General features: G+C 43.2%; 1 protein-coding gene across 7 annotated transcripts in view; it reads right to left on the bottom strand.

Moving 5' to 3' along the window:
* Positions 1 to 8,842: 8,842 nt before the first annotated feature.
* Positions 8,843 to 18,380, bottom strand: part of LCP1 (lymphocyte cytosolic protein 1) — a 50,057-nt gene continuing 40,519 nt past the window's right edge. For 5 of the 7 annotated variants that reach the window (XM_026790723.2, XM_074535436.1, XM_074535439.1 and 2 more), the window contains 9 exons: positions 17,254 to 17,280; positions 16,809 to 16,904; positions 16,106 to 16,301; positions 15,570 to 15,648; positions 15,255 to 15,369; positions 14,279 to 14,412; positions 13,203 to 13,326; positions 11,027 to 11,151; positions 8,843 to 9,647 (listed from right to left, as the gene is read on the bottom strand). In XM_026790723.2, coding sequence (XP_026646524.2) covers positions 9,515 to 9,647; positions 11,027 to 11,151; positions 13,203 to 13,326; positions 14,279 to 14,412; positions 15,255 to 15,369; positions 15,570 to 15,648; positions 16,106 to 16,301; positions 16,809 to 16,904; positions 17,254 to 17,280 — 1,029 coding nt within the window. In that variant the 3' untranslated portion in view covers positions 8,843 to 9,514. The remainder of the gene's footprint in view (positions 9,648 to 11,026; positions 11,152 to 13,202; positions 13,327 to 14,278; positions 14,413 to 15,254; positions 15,370 to 15,569; positions 15,649 to 16,105; positions 16,302 to 16,808; positions 16,905 to 17,253; positions 17,281 to 18,380) is intronic. The other 2 variants (XM_074535437.1, XM_074535438.1) reach the window with 2 other exon arrangements.

Here is an 18,380-nt window from a genome sequence, read left to right as displayed (position 1 = left end):
ACACTGAAAATCCCCAAAGCACAAACCAGACACCAAGAGGAAAGGCAAAGAAAGGCTCATGGGAAGTGAAATCACTGATGCCTTACCTAGACTTTTTAGTTCTTATCTTTTCTAGATGTTGCTCAAACAAACAGGAAGTTCTGGTAAGGTACAGAGGCCGTTCCCAGCAAGGGCAGCACTCTGCCAGAAGGGTTGATTTTTAAACCAGTGGTTCAGATGCTCTTTCCTCACACAGGCAAAAGGAAGCTGTCAAATAAAAATAAAATACAGGCGAGAAAACTTGCTCATCCAGACAATCTTTCATGTGGAATATGACGAAAAATTTGATCTGCTGAGCTAGGTTTAACAGAAGAAATTGAAAAGCTGATGGAGTTGTGTTGCTCTTACTGTAGGAAAGGAGCATATCTCTATATGTCTTACGGTGTTAATTAAGGGGGAAAAGGGAACACCTTCTATTGTCTACCCAAGACTGTTTTAGAGAAATAGTAGTTGGAAGACTTTTTTTAGTGTTGGTGGCTTTTCCAGGAAATTCTCCAGTTTACTGGAAAGACACTGTTCACACAGTGTTTGAAAGCCACTGATTTCCTACTTGCTTTTTGGTTTCTGGAATGCAAAGGAAATACTTCCTACAAAAAAAGAAGAAAAAGGGTGTTTGAGGAAACTCTACCTCCAGCAGTAAATCTTTTAATAACCTTTGAGGACTTCTGAGAACCTGGGAAGTATTTCTCAGATTATCTGGGAAGAAAAAATGCAGTCTTAAAAAACACTGTGAAGGGCAACTGTCAAAACAATTGAGTTAAGAAAAACATTTAATTTTGAGAATTTTGACTGCTGCTTGATTTTTTCTAAGGCATTTTAATTATGTTATTGAAAATTAACTTCCATTTCTACAGACTGTTTTTAAAACCTGGAGGAAATAAAACTCAATTTAGAAACTGTTGCAAGGTGAGGTTTTAGTTGAATTTGAGATTTGGAATCCTCCTTTCTTGAACAAATCTATTTTTCTCTAATTAGGAAATTCATCAAAACTGATGATTCCCAGCAACCCTTTTCACTTCTGCTAACTCAGCATTCCCTGGTGAAGAGCTGCTTGGTCAAAAATTCTGTCAGAGTTCAAAGATTTTGCTGCACTTGGATTAATTATTCCTTCTCCACTAGGCAGTCCATGGGCTGTGCTGAGCTGATACTTGCAAGTGTTGCCATAGCAAATGTGACCAGAGGCCTTGTACTAATGGGGGACAATTCCAGTTGTGCTGGTTTGTGTTGACTTTTAGGGTCCCTTTGGGAGATGCACAGGCTTTCGTTTAAAGAGGGATGAGCAGGTCTTGGTTTTCAGAGCAGATAATTAATAAAGTATTCTCTTGATTTCTTTGTTGAAAAATATGCATTTGGGAATTAGGACTGGTAATATATATAGCCTCCTGATGCCAATATTATACTGCTTTAAAAATGTAATCACACTTTAAAGGCAGTTCTAAAGAGATGTCTTCACTCTTTTGACTGGATGCTGTCTCTCCTCTCCCTCTGCACATTCACATGTAGTAACACCAGTATCTCCTGCACAGAGACTGGGTGCTGTACCTCAGCCAGACCAGGCTCTGGCACATCTTTGTGTGGTGCTTTAAGATGTCAGTGCCCAAAGTGGTGGCAGCAGCAGAGACCAGCACTCGTGTTCCTGCTAAGTCAGGGTGTCTATCATTGCTCAAGGTCTCTCAGCACACACTGGGGTGCTGGGCTGTGCCTGGGCTCCTGCAGGCTGCTCTTTTTGGTGAAAGAGAGCAGACCTTGAAAAGCTGTCAGATAAAACAAGTCAAACTTCTTGAACTGCTGCAGCAAGATGGTCTCAAGCAGTTGCAGCAGTGCCACTGAGTAATGTCCAGCGACTCTCCTAAGTGTCACCCTTGGTTTTCTGTGGCGGCATTTCTCTTCACAGAGAAAAGCAAGGCACAACTTCCCAAGGATATTTTCTAAGAATAGCAGCAAGGAACCTCAGAGAAATAAAAAAACAATTCTTATCTCAATTGCTGTGCCTCTTGTTGTGCACAGGTGGAATGCATTGTGGAAGATTGTTTACCTGAAGGGAATTGGTAATTGTACTCTGTTTACCTGAAGGGAATTGGTAATTGTATTCTGGTGTGGGTATTTTGATTCACTGACCAATTGAATCTACGTGTGTGTGTCGGGACTGTTGGCTGACAGTCGCAAGATTCTGTGCAGTTGAATGGAGTTGAGTGCTTATGCAGATTCAGTGTAATATGGTGTAATAAAGTATAGAATAATATAGTATAATAAAGTAATGAATTAGCCTTCTGATATCAATGGAGTCAGATGCATCATTTCTTCCCTTCGTCGGGGGTCACTTTGCTTTTCCTATAGTTTTCAGCAACCCAAGTGTCATGAGATTTCTCTTATACTCAACTGTGACCTAAGTGTGACTGTCCTCTTTGATCCTGGGGCTTGCACAGTATCCAGCAGCAAGATTTTAAATAACAAGTCTCATCAAGATCCTCAGATCTGAGTCTGTATTTCAGTGTGTGCTGAAGCCCATGCTGGGCTGGTGCTGTCTGTTTATAACAGTACACCTGTTAACAAGCACGCCCAAGGGGCAGGAGGAGCAGAGGTCAGCTGTTATCAGCAACCACATCCCTCAGATCTTTTTCCTTGTTTGGGATTAGCATAGTCGGGTATGGTTTTGATCCTCCGGAATCCTCTTGTTTCCAGTTAATCAGGGAGTCCCTCCAGGGATGGGTAATCGTGCTGATGCATGTGTGTGACTGAAGCAGAACATAAAAGCCAGGGGAGTCTGTGCTGTCCTTACTGGTTCTTTAAATTCAGCTGCAAATGCAAAATAATCTCATGAAAATTGCTGATGGGCCCTTGCCCCTTTTTTGGTGCATTATCACTACTGATGGGGCCAAAGGTAACCAGTGAGCATCCTTCCCACATGAGGCAGAAGATGACTAAAATCTAACTAAACTCTGATCTCTGTTGCTCAGTGTGTGATGCAGCTGAGGGCTGTTGCTCATGAGCCACACAAGGATGCAATTAGTGTAACAGCTCTTTATTATGAATGTGGCAGAACAGAATTAGAACTCAATTTACAAGTCCCCCTTTCAAACCCATTCAGCCATTAAGGCTGCGTCATCTTTCAGTTTTCCAAGGCATATAATTGATAAATGATTTCTCCCTGCACACCTCAGCTCCTCATCTTTATTCATGAACCAATTAATCTTTGTAGGACACTGTGATCATTTGCATACATGGCCAATGTCACCAACCTCTGTTATTTCATTCAGGAAACAATTTTGCAGCCCATGAAACCACCAGGAGAGGAAAATCTGGACTATGTCTAAATTTCTGTTGTTCTGGCATTTCTCCCTCACATCATTCTCAAATATAAAAAAATCAGATGCTGCTTGTGCTAGAAAATGATGGATTAACCTGGGGGAAAACACACCTCAGCAGTATGTTTCAATCATGGTTGATAGGTATGAGCAAAGGCTGGAAATACTTGTTTGAGGACTCTGTTGTGCCAACCTATTTTATTTATTAAATCTTTTCTTTTACTCTGTTTGCTAGTCAGCCCTCCTGGGTTAGCAGAGAGAAAGCTGCTATAGTATATGCAAGGTTTGGGGTAAGTGGGGAGATGTCTGTACTGTTTAAACACTTTCTCCATGAGCTCTGCTTCCTGAAGGTCTGTTATAAACCACCACACAAACAACAGTTGTCCAAGTGACTCATGTTTTTTTGCTTGTACACCTTGACTTATTTGCCAGTGTCTTAGCAGGGAGCACTTGCAAGGCAAGTTTTATTTTGGTAAACAAAGGATATCAAAGAGAGTCCCAGGAGCACTCCAAGCAGAACTTCTGAGCACTTGAGGAAGGTGTCCAAGTACCATATACAGAGAGCACACTTTGGCCAAGGATGCACACCTGTCTCCCCCTCTGTGTACAAAGGTTATGTGTGCACATATCCAGAATGCAATTAGCCCTGGAGCAGGGCTGTGTTCTGCCCATCTCTGGATGGATCAGCACAATTTGCTTTCTTCTTTGCACTCCTTGCCCTTGCTCACATTTCTTGCATGGTGTCTCTCAGAGATTAGAAGAGTGGAGCCTTCCTTTGGGCTTTTGGAGAATGCTGGGACCTGTTTGAAAGGTGCCAGGGCCTGTTTGAGGACGCTGCTGAAGAGAAAGCCCACAGAGCAAAGGTCCTGCCCTCTTTCATTCACCCCTCTCAGCTGGTGTGGTCCCCACCACCATCAGTCTGTGCAAGCAGATCCACACTGCAGAGGCAGCCATCGCTACTCTAGAATTTGTCTCCAACTGCAAATTTGGGAAGTTTCTAAAAATTCTGAAATTTTCTAGAGGCATTTGACTGGTATGCAAGATCTGATCACTGCATGGACAGCATCAGCCCAGGAAGGTCTGAGAAGCATTAGGGGCACTGAGGCCACGTTTCCCTAACGCCAATTGTGATTTGACTGTGCAGCAAGCAGCAAGCAGTGGATGTAGGACTGGTGGGCAGGGCCTGCATCCCTCCTCAGGATCTCTGTTTTCCCTGCTGTGGCTGATTGAGCCTTTCACAGGCACATTACCTAACCACAGGATGGTTTCACTGACACCCAAGCAAACACAGGCCTTGAGGAGAAGGCATGGCAGGGCTGGTGCTCCTAAGCCTTGTTCACCACCCCTCCGACATGCAGGGTGTTTTGCTTTTCATTTTCACATTGCTTCTCTGCCTGCATGAATCAAAGAATCACCACACATGTGAAGCACCTGCTAGGAGAATTCCAGAGTGGACATGTGGGGCTCCTCTCTGTGCTTTGTGCATTTACAGATATTCATTTCTGTACTTCTTTAGATCCTTAACAAATGCCCAAAGTTCAATGTGTCTAGGTGGGATTGGTTATGTAGCTTTCTGCTCTTTTCACAAATTTCAGGCACATTGTAGTAACACCAGTGAGCAGATGGCCTGTGTGAATTCTGGCCAAGCTTTGGACAATTTATCATGGATCTGGAATAGTAATAGTAGTTTGCATTCTGGGAACAAATTAAGTTTCCCATAAAGCACTTTGAAAAGTTTTCAGGGCACAAAAAGTAAATAAGATGCAATGAAAAACAGTCCTTTATAAATATAGTAATTTTACTTGCTGAGTACTAAGAGCTGTGTGTTACTTTCAGAGCAGCAAAGGAATTGCCAGGGGAATAACACATTTTTCCTGGTGGCAGAAGAGAACCACCACCAAGCACTGATTGACAATTATAAAAAATAAAGTAGAGCATTATAACGTGAGCTTGGCCCTAATTCACAGTTTTCTCACATTAAGCTGTACAAAGTCCACAGATGCCACCTTACCAGTACACAGTGCTCTTCTGATTCATGCCCTGCTTAATGAACAGATTCTTAGGTTTGTGGGCAAACTTTAGCTGCAAACTGGCTCACCACACAGCAGGCAATGAGAGTTAGGCATTCAGTGGTGCTGCTCTCTGCTGCTTGCCTTGTCTGCTTGCCTGAAAAGCACTGGGCTTGAGTGGCTGAGCAGCCTGAAGGAAAATGCTCCCAAATTCTTGGCAAGTCTGTTCTTCATACGGTGGAGGAGGCTGCCAGAAGTGGGAGAGGACAGAGAGCTGACTCTGAGGAGCTCAGCATATGGGTTTGCAGCATTGGAGGCACCAGGATCCATTTCTCCATCAAGCTGAAAGCAGCAGTCACTGGTACTTGCTGCAGGACCAGTGCTGCTCCTGTGCTGTTTGCAGTCAGCTGACAGAGACGTAATTTCCAAAGGTCCTATTTTCCAAGCAGAAGCCAGATCAAAGCTGCTGCTCATTTAGTCAGCAGTGGACACCAGACCTAAAGTTTGTGATTAGGCTCATGACAGAATTAAGCTGCACTTAGAAGGATGAGTGACGTCAGGTTGGGGTTTTGGTTCAGTCCCAGTTCTGGAGGAAATAGAGACAATCTTATCTCTACAAGAGCACAGCAGCCAGCCAAACTGCTTGCTCTCCCCTTTCTAAGGCTAGAACAGATGATTTCTAGCTAGGGTAGATGATTTACAAGAAGGTGTAAAATCCTCATCATACACCTAATTATGCTTTACTACTCTGTGGGGAGACATTTCCTTCTAAGTCCATCTGTGATCAGACTGTACCCTGAGGCATGTGGATTGATTGCCCTCATGGTTTTTCTCCTATTTAGTCTAAATGCTGATGCTTTCTTTTTATTCGTGGGAGCGTCTAAGCCTTTTTGAAGCATTGAAAATTATGATTAATTGTGCAATGAAAATCAATAATGGAAGTGCTTACAAAGCCAGCTTGATTTGGGAGTGAATCCCAAAGACAGCTGCTTTCTCTAAGAGGGATGGAAAAAGTTTGAGGAAAGCAACGACAAAAAATTCCAGATCCTGGTTGGTATTTTTAGTGATGTTTGTCACAGGCTTAACCCTTTCAGCACCTGCTGAGAGAGACCTTTATTACAGGCTGCTATTACCAGTTCATGAAAGCAAAACCTCACGTCCATCAAATAAGTTCGCTTAAACAGAAATGCACTGAAAAGTGAAAATATTTCTACTCCTGTACCAGAATGCAGCTATCCCCACACCTTCAGGGCCACGACAGATTTGTCTTTCAAGTGAGATTCCAGAGGCAGGGCTGAAGATCTGGGAGGGATTTACCGTGGCATCCCTGCCAGCAGCACTTACTCCCTTTCGCGCACGGCGAGTGCTGGCTTTGTGCCGAGGGCTCAGGATCCAGGTTTTTCCCTCCGTTCCTCAGAGGATGGCAGTGCTGCAGGCGGTGTGGGAGCTCTGGGTGCAGGGAGTGCCATCTCGTGGTTATCTGTCCGTGCTGCAGAGTGCGGGATGGCGCTCGGCGATGCTGCTCCCCAAAGCCCGCGGGCAGAGCGCTGCCGACGGGGAGCGATGCGCGCCAGGGAGCTGGGGGGCTGAGGAGGAGGAAAAACAGCCCCTTCCACAAAACATGGCACAAATAACATCGTACATCACCTGGCCCCTCGCCAGAGCCTGAGGCAGAGGCAGCTTTCAGTCCCCAGAGCCCCTGAAGTCCCATGCCCTGCCTAGTGGGAGTGCATGATGTATGGAAACCTCCTCTCTGCCCATCTCAGCAGGCTCCTCTAAAAATCCTACCCCTGTGCAAAAAGCTGAGCTGCTAAGAGATGGTGAATGGAAAATGCCTGAAAATCCCTTCTGCTCTCTGGGGATGGCAAACACCTCCATTCATTTGGGGTCAAGGGAAAAGCCATCTTTCTCACCCTGGTACTGCTGCCATGTCCAATCTGTCATCTACTTCATCCCTCATGACTGCCCCTGAGTCTGGGGTGACACCATCTCCCTGAAACAAAGAACCTGAAGCAGGGCTCTCTTCAGGCAGGATTACCCAGTCCTTTCAGATCTACACCATTTATCCAACAAAAAATGGCCTCTTAATTTTGCAAACACACACACGTGCATGAGACACACAAAATATGGCCATCCCACCTGAGAGAAGCTCTGCAGTCCGAGTTTCCTCTCTCTGGATGACCTCTGAAGGACTCCCAAGTCAATCACAAAGGGGGTGGAGCTGCCTTTTCAGTGCCACCCCTCTTCTCTGGCAACGGCGGGTGCCACACCTGGAAAGAGGAGGAGGAGCAGTGCAGGGGCCATGGTCTCATAACTCCCCCTGCCTGGGCAAGAAGCTGGGGTGGCATCTCCATAGTATAGCACTTTGGATGTTCTCCTGTGGAAGCACTGGGAAATACTGGGACCAGACAGAATGGGGTTTAGGATGCTGTACTTTTCTCATCCTGTATTAAATTCTTAAGAGGAACAGGGCAGTCAGATCGGATCAGGATCAGGATCTGGCCATTCTTGCAGAAACAAGGCAGCATATTTGCATTGCAGAATGCTTAAAGAAGCAAAATTTATGGGTACCTGGCCAAAGGAAGAGGATGATGGGCAGTGCACCAAATGGGGAAATCATACTGTATGTCCAGCCAGAACAATGTTCCATCTTTGGCAGTGTCTCAGAGAGGAATTTTCACAAATAGCCTAGGAAAGAATTCTTTCCATTCTCTGCAATCTGTGGTTTCAGTAACAATGCAGAAGACACATTCTCAGTGAGCCCACAGATTATTTTTACCTCTGTCCCCATTTCAGCTCCATGACACACACCAACTAGCACATCCACTACTAAAAGCAAGGACTACACATTTGGCTTTATAGAACATTTTATTTGGAGACACTTCTCATGTCATAGACTACTGGTTCTTTGTTAAGGCAGCTCTGAAGGGCTGGAGGAAAGGTAGGGGTAGAGGGAGAGAACTGTGTCAACAGGAGTGCATTAAGGCAAAATTCCCTTCTTCTGCATTTCACCACAGTAAAATCCACATAAAGGCCAGTAAATGTCTCATGCCAAGGAAGAGATTCAGTGCAAATATATCCCACTGACTATCCATAGACAGGGCTAGGACCTCAACTGAGGCAAATTGACAGTGCCTTGTTAGCTGCAAAGCAAAGCTGATTTAGCTCTGTTGAGGACCCCAGCCCAGATTCAGGGGAGCATTTTAGTACGTGTTTCTTATGCTAGCACAGGTATAAATGCTCTCCTGAATCAGAGCCACAGCCCCTTGAGTGCAAGTCTGTGAAGTTAACACTTGAATTTTTATTGTCTATATAAATATGTCATTCTGCATCCCTTTGTTCACTTCTCATTGTATTGCTACTGAATACATTCCCTTAGTTTCTTTAACATGGCTTTCATTACTATCATGCTTTGCAAGCCTTTTAAAGTGTATTATGACATAAAAATGAATTATCCTTTGGAGAATATTTGTTGCCAAGGTTCCAGAGTTTGGATGTTCTTGGCGGACCAGGCTGCAGTGTGTTTTTTTTGGTGAGCAGTAATGTAATCTGTGAGTAATGCCATGGATGGCAGAGGCATAACTTGCAGGGAAATGTACTGCTCAGTTTACAGACCAGCAACATGTCACAGACACCAAACACTTATTTCTTTCCACAAGAATTTCCTCAGAGGATCCTACCTCTGCAGAAATAGTCACTACTACTTGCATTGGCTTGAGGAAACTTGTTTTGTTATTCCAGGTGCAAACTGAAGGTAAATATGGCAGAAATGCTACAAAAAGCATGACAATATTTTAGGGCAGAAGCAGAGTATAACATTTCACAGTCCTAAAAGCTGTCTGTCACTGGGTGACCTCCACAGAAAACCCTGGTATCCATTAATGAAAGGATATGCTTAGGCCTCAGTGTCAAAAACTTGTTTAGGAATATGAAATGGTTATAGCTAGCAAAGTGGAAAAATAAGGCAAAGAAATCAAGCAGAAAGTATTTCGTGGATACAAGTGAATACACAACTTCTGCATGGTTCTGCCTGGAACCATGTATAACACTCGTGCCTTAAGAGCATGAGCACCCTGCATATTTATTTGATACAGAGAACAGCATCCAGTTTGAGGGAATTCACAGCACAAACAACAGGCATCAGTGCAAGTCTTTTGTCCTTTAAGCTTTCTTCATTCCTTTTCCCATAAGGCAAGCAAACACTGTCATGACCATTTTGGGTTTTACTTCGACCAGGTCTTCTGGAAGGGCATAGACTCTTGCTCCGATTTTTCTTGCCATAGAGATTGCATATCTGCATTGCAGAGGTGGGAGAAAAAAAAAGGAAAAAAAATAAAGACAGAAATTAGTGCAGAAGCAATAATTTTTCCCCTGTTAAGTGTTTTACATGATCAATACCACAGTGGGTTTCAGTGATTTACCAAAGTTAAACTTTTCTATAGAAATGTTTTAGACAAGTTCATAAAGAACTACATTTCTAATAAAAGGCAGAGTGCATTCCCTGATGGTTAGAGCACTGATTACCTGCAGGATGGGATCTGCAGGTCCTGGTACAGATATTTAATTTTCCATCACCTAAAAGATTATCCACAAAACCACCCATTGTGACCTTGCTCCCCCCTCAATCTTTGAGACTCAGGCTTTGCACATAAACAAACTTGCAAGGATAGAAGCAGAAGGCTGATGTCAGTGGAAATCAGTGTTGTTGGAAATCAACATCTGGGGACTTATTTCAGTCATACCCAGAAAGTGCAGGTTGACATTCCCATCTACCTGCTCAGAGACACTGGCTGTTCTCCAGCGAGTCTGTCTCTTCTCTCTATGTTTTTAAAAAAGCTAGAAAATCCCAGGTTCTTTCCACTTCAGAGCACATACATTTGTGAAATTTCCCCCAAAATGCAGAGAAACTTTGGGAACGTGGGGGAACAGGGGTGAGAAATGAGGGAAAGAACAGCAGAGGAATGAAGAAATAAAGTACAGAGAAAAGCACATATAGGATTGCAAAAGAAGGAGAACATATGGTAGGAAATAGAAGGAAAAGAACAATGGGAAAAGTCTTTACAAAAATAATGGCAGCTCTGATTGCTTTACAGTCATCCTTTTCTCCTTTGTAGTTACTGCATAGAAGAGAAATTAAACTGATTATCAGACCAGCAGGTGATCTGTGTAACTCTCAAAGGAGAGGGACATGCCCCCAGAATTGACTCTCTGCTAGGAAATCATTTGCATTCAGGGAAAAAACATCAATACCCACATCTAGAGAACCAGTTTTTCAGGCATGAATCTTGTCCTGCCCCTTCTCTCTTAAAGATGCCGTTTTTCTACCTGTAGGTGACTAAAGAGCTGTCACTAATCCCTCTTCACTATTGGTTGGTATTGTTCCCTGATATCTGAAAGAATTTTAAATTTAATATGAGAAAATAGGAGCTTGTGAAACCAAGTGATTTCAATCATTTCTAGGGATTTATGAAGCAGGAACTACAACATTACACACTGTATTTCCATTGATACTCTTTTTACTACCTAACTCCCTGCCTTCATGCTTCTAACTCAGGTTGTATTTCTCACATGAGGTTGTGCCAGGTGAAAAGGATAGCAGAGTCATTTTTAAAGACAAAGTTAGGACAATGTAAGCAGGTAACTCATGCTAAGTGCCACTTGGCAGAAACATACTTAGCATTATTTAGTTTCTCCTCATCATTCAGGTCCTCTGTTTTCAAGAGGTCATACTTGATTGACCCTGGTTGAATGGCATCAATGAGATCCAGGACTGGCATGCTGGTGCTGATTTTGCTATCCTGCATAGACAAAAAATAAAATTAAATACAAGAACGGGATGACAGAACTCCCACAAAGCCAGAGTCTAGACTCAAGAGCAATGGACAATTCAGTCAAATACCATCTAGATCTTCGCAAAGGGCTGCTTAGAATATTTTTTAATCTAAGGCAGACTAAGGACTCTTTCTAGGATTTTTTGTTTTACCCAAGGGATGAAACATAACAGAATCATTTAGGCTTGAAAAGATTTTTAGGATCAAGTCTACCCTTAATCTAGCACTTCCCAGTCCACCACTAATGACACTCATGTCCCTAAGCACCACATCTACACATTTTTTAAATCTTCCAGTAATGGTGACTTCGCTAAACAGCCTGTTCCAGGGCTTGACAACCCTTTGAGGGAAGAAACTTCCCCTAATATCCAATCTAAACCTTCCCTGGCCGTTTGCAAACTCAAGATCATTTCCTCTTGTCCTGTCACTTGTTACCTGGGAGAAGAGACTGAGCCCCACCTGGTTACACCCTCCTTTCAGGCAGTTGTAGAGAGTGATAAGGCCTCTCCTGAGCCTCCTTTCCTTGAGGCTGAACACCCCCAGCCCTCTCATCTGCTCCTCATAGGCTCTGGAACATAAATCCTTTCTCAGCTTTGCTGCCTTTCAGACATGCTCCAGCACCTCAGTGAGGTGCACAAGCTACAACTCAGCTTGTAGTGAGGGGCCCAGAACTGGACACAGGATTCAAGGTGTGGCTGAGAACAGGGGGCACAATCCCTGCCCTGTCCTGCTGGACACACTATGGCTGATCCAGGCCAGGATGCCATTGGCCTTCTTGGCCCCCTGGGCACACTCTGGCTCGTGTTCAGCCACTGTTGACCAGCACTCTCTGGTCCTTTCTTGCTGGGCATATTTCCAGCCACTCTTCCCCATGCCTATAGTACTGCCTGGGGCTGTTGTGATACAAGTGCAGGACCCAACACTTGGCCTCATTGAACCTCATACAACTGGCCCTGATCCATCAATCCAGCCTGTCCAGATCCCTCTGCAAAGCCTTCCTGCCTTTCAGCAGATCAACATTCCCACCCAGCTTGGTGTCCTCTGCAAACTGACTGAGAATGCACTTGATCTGCTTGTCCAGACCATCCATAAGGATGTTAAACACCCCCAAAACTGAGCCCTGGGGCACCACAGGTGACAGACTGCCAGCTGGATGTAACTCTGTTCACCAGCACTCTCTGTCCAAGCTATGTGCAGCCAGTTTCTCCCAGAGAATGTTGTGGAAAACACTGTCAAAGGCTTCACTAAAATCCAGATAGACAACATCCACAGCCCTTCCCTCACTCAAGAAGCAGGTCACCTTGTCATAGAATACAATGTCATTAAAGCAAAAGATGGGGTGCAGGGCTAGTGCATTTGCTTCCTGTGGGGAGATGATGCTGATAGACATCTACTGTTGGGAGGGGTGAGAGGGACCAGCTGTGTGATTCCTGAACTCATTACATGAAGTTTGATGGATCTGTTCCTGCCTGGTACAAACTGCTGATTTATATCCATGGAGTGTTCCCTAGCTTGGGAAGTGTCATAGATACTGTGCGGTTAGTGGAATTGGAATTTCTAGAAAATTGTTCATCTCTGTGTTTGTGTGGTACCTTGCAAAATAGGGCAAGGTACCCTTGGATGGTACTACCAGGTTATAAATTTATTGCTGTTGTTCATTTTAATACTGCCATTTGTAATTGCTGTTGATTCATAACCAACTACACAGCAGTTGTTTCTTAATTCCAGTCATCATTCCTGTCTCCATCCTTTGATTTCCCAAGCCAAACTGGAATTCAAGGTGTTTCCTGTAGTGTTCATATCATATTTCTATTACTTTTTCACAATAAAGTCCCTTGAATAAAACCTATGTATTTGAACAAGCTTTTAAAAGGGAATGAAAAAATAATCAAGCTATGCAGTGAGTTATATCATAATGTAGAGTGTGTGTGTATAGGCATACACACATCTACATACCATACACACGTGCACTCTGAATAAGATTCCTGAGCAGAGATTTCTGAAAAAAAATCCTGTACCTTGAAACTGGAGATGATTGAATTCTTCCCAGCTGCAGTGAGTGTTTCATTGACCCAGCTGACAATGATTTCATCATTGACCTTCTCTCCACCACCAATGTCTTCAAGGATATTCAGGGTGTACCTTAAGAGGGAAGCCAGGATATTTGCTCAAAGTCTGCTGTTACCTCAGAACTCTCCTGTATGTACACAGCTTGTCTGGGATCATCCCAATGATCTGATATTCTTCTGCCTCACACACACTCACAGTGCATATGATTTATAACACAATTATTAATCTAACAAGTTTAATTCATCTCCAATTCGTTAATCACTGTTTGGGGAATGTTAAAAGTTTTGGTTACTTAAAATTCCTGGAATTCCTCTCAATGTATCTCATTGTAAATTACTCATCCACATAGTGCTTAAAAATAATCACTGATTTTAGAGATAGAAGGAAATCCTTCTGCTCACCTAAGACTGACCTTCTGCATGAAAAACACACCTGGAGTATTTTGCTTATATATCAGCATACACCTTGGAAAGATATCCCAAACTGATGGTAAGTAATCACCTCATCCCTATTTCAACTACCTTACTGATAAAACTCTACCTTTCTCTATAGTCTGAATTCGGTTTGTATTCAGTTCCTAACTACAGGGGCTCTTTACTTTCAGTTATGGCACTCTTAAACACAGCAACATGCATACACAGAGAATTACATTAAAATGGGGAGAGGTACTGAGTTATACCCATTCAGGAAGCAGCTTGCAAAACTGCTGCATCAATTCCTTGTTTCTGGGACACTGTCCCTGTTCCCTGATACAGAGACCTTTTAACTTCTTTTCCTCTCTTCTATGCAATAAACATTTCTTGTTGCTATGCAGATAGTGACAATGTTAATCTTGTGCATGAGCTAACTGTATGGCCTTGCCCACAAGATGTGTGCTCTGATCACATCCTTAAGAAGGAGTGAGCAGAAGGTCACTGTGCCCTGGCACTGAAGTGCAAACAGAGGAGTGAGAAGGCTGTAGCCAGTGAGAGCATCAGGAAACTACTGCAATGCAAAGTGAGCACACCAAGATGCTCTGACCTACCTTCTCATCAGCTGCCAGATTAAGGCCAGTGTGAGCGTACGGTTTCCTTCATTCAGATCTTGCCCAGCAATGCCGACAAGGGAGAATTTGGCTTGATTCTTTCCCAGTTCCACTGCATAGTTGCAGTTTTCAAGCTGTTAATGGCAGGGTCAAAAACATGGGAGAAAAAAAAAGAAATAAGGAAGACAAGACACTATGACTTTAAATTCTTTGGATCACTCAGCCCAGATCCTCCTGGGCAAAAAGGAACATTGGGGCTCTGTGATAAAACAGCTGATTGACTACCAACAGGCAGATCCACCCCAAAAATACCATTCTGAACATTTAACATAGAAGAAAATGCTATACTTCATTATTAAGGCCTGAAAAGCAGATTAGCCTGGAAAATAAAAGCGTATGGCTCATGGGTAGCTCCAGCATCGTGGCATTGCACTGAGACAATGGATTAGTGTCCCAGCCAATATTTTAGATTGGTTGATCACTCTGGCCTAACTGGATGCAATTACTCATCCAGATAGTTGGGAGAAACCTTTGCATTTAGCAGCAACTGTGTGATTGGTTCTTGATGCATCTGATCAAGAATGCTTATCATCACTGTCTTCATTTGAAGTGGAGGGCAGTGATCCAGAGAGCTGCAATTAAGCTGGTGCCATGCATCTCACGGTCCAGATGCATTACAATCAGTGCCTAAAGCAGTAGCAAAAGGGATCTGCAAATACAGTTTCTAAATACTGATACAAAAGTTGTCAAGTCTTTTTACATAACAAATATTTTTTACCTGTCAACAGAGCGAGTGAGTCTAATGCAGATTTCTTTTTCAGAATGAAAAATTATCCACTGACTAAGCACAAAAATCATTTAAGGTGCTGTCCTTGGGACTGCAGAGCAACATGAATACCCACACTGCCGTTTGAAATTATTCAGACATTCACTGAGGATAAGGCATCACTACTGGAGATATTCTAGCTTTTTGTACCTTCTTCATGTTGCCACCCAGTTTAGGATATGGTGGTTTGTTCACCCTGTTCCAGTCTACTGGCACTTTGATCTTTTCATAGAGTTGGAAGATAACCAAGGCATCTGACAGGTCACTGAAAACAACAAAAAAGGTACATTATTGTCCAAAAAACAGAGGAAAGAAACATAATTCAACTATTAGCAGAGGTAAACTTAGTTCCCTGGGAAACACAAAGCAGCATATATTCTTATAGGGCCCAGAAGTTTTTATATTCTTGCAATCAAATTGCTGGCTGTATCTATCATCTGAAGGAAGTGTAATACCTCATCTTACCTGTACAAGTGATTTACTCGTGGATTAACACCGAGGGAGTTCATCCAGTTCCTAAATGTCCTTTCTTCCCTTGTCTCACCTGAAACAACAGACACATCAATCAAAGGCCTGCAGAACACCACACTTCAGTAATGTAAGTGTTTTGAGAGGAAACCCAAACTGAATTTACAGCCCACTGTGTTGGCATCTTATCACAGGAGTTCCATACTGTTGTCTCCTTATCACAAAAGTTTCATACCTTCTTGGTGTTTCTTGTGGGCAGCTCCTCAGAGCACCGACTCCCAATTCCCTTCTCAACCAGCCACCTCACTCTTTTATAGCACTCTTCTTCTCATTGGTTACAGCTGTGGCCTGTTAAAGTCAACCCTGCTCCTAATCTTTGATAACTGCCCAGCTGCAACTCCTTAGGGGTAAGATTTCTTTCTACACTATCCTTATTTTCTTATCTTCTATCCCCCTACAGCACTGAACCATGAACAGAAGGAGATGGAAGGGAAATATCACAGTGCACCATGAGATATTTGCATTTTCCTGACCTTCAATGGAGCCCCAGTCGATGTCTTGGTTCTCTGGCTTATGCAGGGCAGGGTATTTGTTGAACAGGTTGGCGATGAAGGCCAGGTTGAGCTTGGGGTTGCCACGGACGACGTCGGTGGCGGTGACGAACTGGCGGCAGCCGAGGCGCTCAGCCTGCTGCAGCATGCACTCGGCTCGCTGCACGTCGTCCTTCTCCTGCCCAGCACAAACGGGATGTCAGCCTCATCTCCCCAGCACTGCACCCACCCCATCTCGGTCTCCTTGCGGGCATCTAGCTGCTAAAGCAGCTTCTTGATGGAATTACAGCTATTCCCGTTCCCACTTTTACTGATGGCAAGTCTGTGTTTTCAAATGGGCTTTGCCCACGATTCAGCCACCTCACCATATTGCTTTTACAGCCATATTCCATATAAATGTGATGGACAGATAAATGTATTTAAATACACTTGTTACATGCTGGTAGTTTATCAGTATGATTAAATGGTTGCTGAAGTTTCAGAGTTACTAGCTAACAAAAATCCAAACAAATAATTCTTAATTCTTCTTTAATTCTTTGGAAGCTTTGATTTCTGATTTACAAGCGTGTTGCAATGCAAGAAAGAATTTGCTGGTTCTCACATCCCAGCGCAGCTGTGTGTTGGCCAGGAATGCAAGTAATGGACAGAAAATATTGGCATTTACTCCAAACTTATCTCATCTTACCCTTAATCCTGACATGTCAATAGTAATAGCTGGAATGCCTTCTTCATCTCCCTTGGGGGCAACTTGGTTCAGCAAATGGTAATAAGCTCTTGAGTCCTGTGACAGACAGAGAAATTAAAGAGAAGAAAAATTACATCTAAAGCTCAGCCCTTTGCTTGCCAGTGCTCCCCTGAACAATGTGCCTGCATGCTTCATTTTTATTACATCGATCATTGGGCTACATAATTAAATTAATTAAGCTGGAAGCACTTAGCAATTCCTACTTTATGCTGTGTTTGCCAAATCTATTTCTCCCCTTCTCCAGCACAATATATATTTGCTGGAGAATGCCCAACACACGAGACAAGAATGCTGTATGTGGAACTTACAGAAAGGGCAGCAACAACAAAATGATATCAGAATTCACTTAATCTGAAGGTAAAATTAGAGGTAAGAAAATGCATACCTTTATAATGCTGTAGAAGTCAGGCTGCTGAGCATTTAATAAAAGAAAATGCAGAAGGAGAAAGCAGATGTTTAAAGTAGATTTCAAAGCAAGGCTGGAACAGTTGTGGAAGAGAAAGCATAGTTTTCAAGGACAAAAGTTAACACTGACAACAATACCAGCATTTTTCAGGCAAAAGGGCAAGAACAAGACAAGGGTTTATCATGTTGTGTCTTTAATCTTTTGTGAAATACAACGCTGCTTCCATATGTGAAAAATATTAACTCACTTCAAAAAGAGCTCAAAGAACTGAAAATGAAGCTACATTTTAATGTCTAGGGACTTGACTAACTAACCCAACTGATGCTCTTCAAAATATTAAGCAGACTACTACTGATAGTCAATATCAATAATGGAATTATTTTAAATATTTTACATCTGTATTACTATGTACTGTATCTAGGAAGTGTTTATTTACAACAGAAGTGAGGTGGGGAGACAGACTTAGTTAGAGAATGCCTGTAAAAACTGAAATTTTGTAAATGTGTGCCTTCTTTTCCAACTGTAAACACTAGAATTGTGATTTAGCTGAACCATAGTCTTTTTGGCCAGCACACAGAAAGATGGGAAAGACTCCATTCCCTTCCCTTTTCATGGATATTCTCCAGTCACCTCCACCCAGTCAACTAAAAATCTGTTACAATAAAAACTGTACTATCAGATGTGACTCTCTACCCCTCCTGTTGCCTTCCCTGGTGGGTTTTTTCTGTATTTCAATTAAATGCTTGTGCTTATGTTTCAGTCCCTAGTGAAGCCTATGACCAGGTACCATGGGAGCTGGATTTTTCCCAAGCCATTCTGCGAGCAGAGAAGTCAGGTGAGGTTGGTGTGCTGGCCAGCCCCTGGCTTTCTTGTAAGCCAGCTCAGATACCCTCCCTTATACACCCTCTACAGATCTGGAATGCTGTCTGGGACTCACATTGGGTTTTAGGATCTGAAATTCATCAGTGGGCACCACTGAGGCTCAGCTACATCTGTCTGGGAACAACAAAGGTCCTACAGAGAAAGCCGCTGAAATCTGCACCCACAAGCCCAAGAGGTCCTGAGTATATGAAATAATGCTGCCAGACTACAGACCCAGCCTTGCA

Source organism: Zonotrichia albicollis, chromosome 2 (genome assembly GCF_047830755.1).
Source record: "Zonotrichia albicollis isolate bZonAlb1 chromosome 2, bZonAlb1.hap1, whole genome shotgun sequence".
Lineage (NCBI taxonomy): Eukaryota > Metazoa > Chordata > Aves > Passeriformes > Passerellidae > Zonotrichia > Zonotrichia albicollis.
This window is presented reverse-complemented; position numbering and strand designations above follow the sequence as displayed.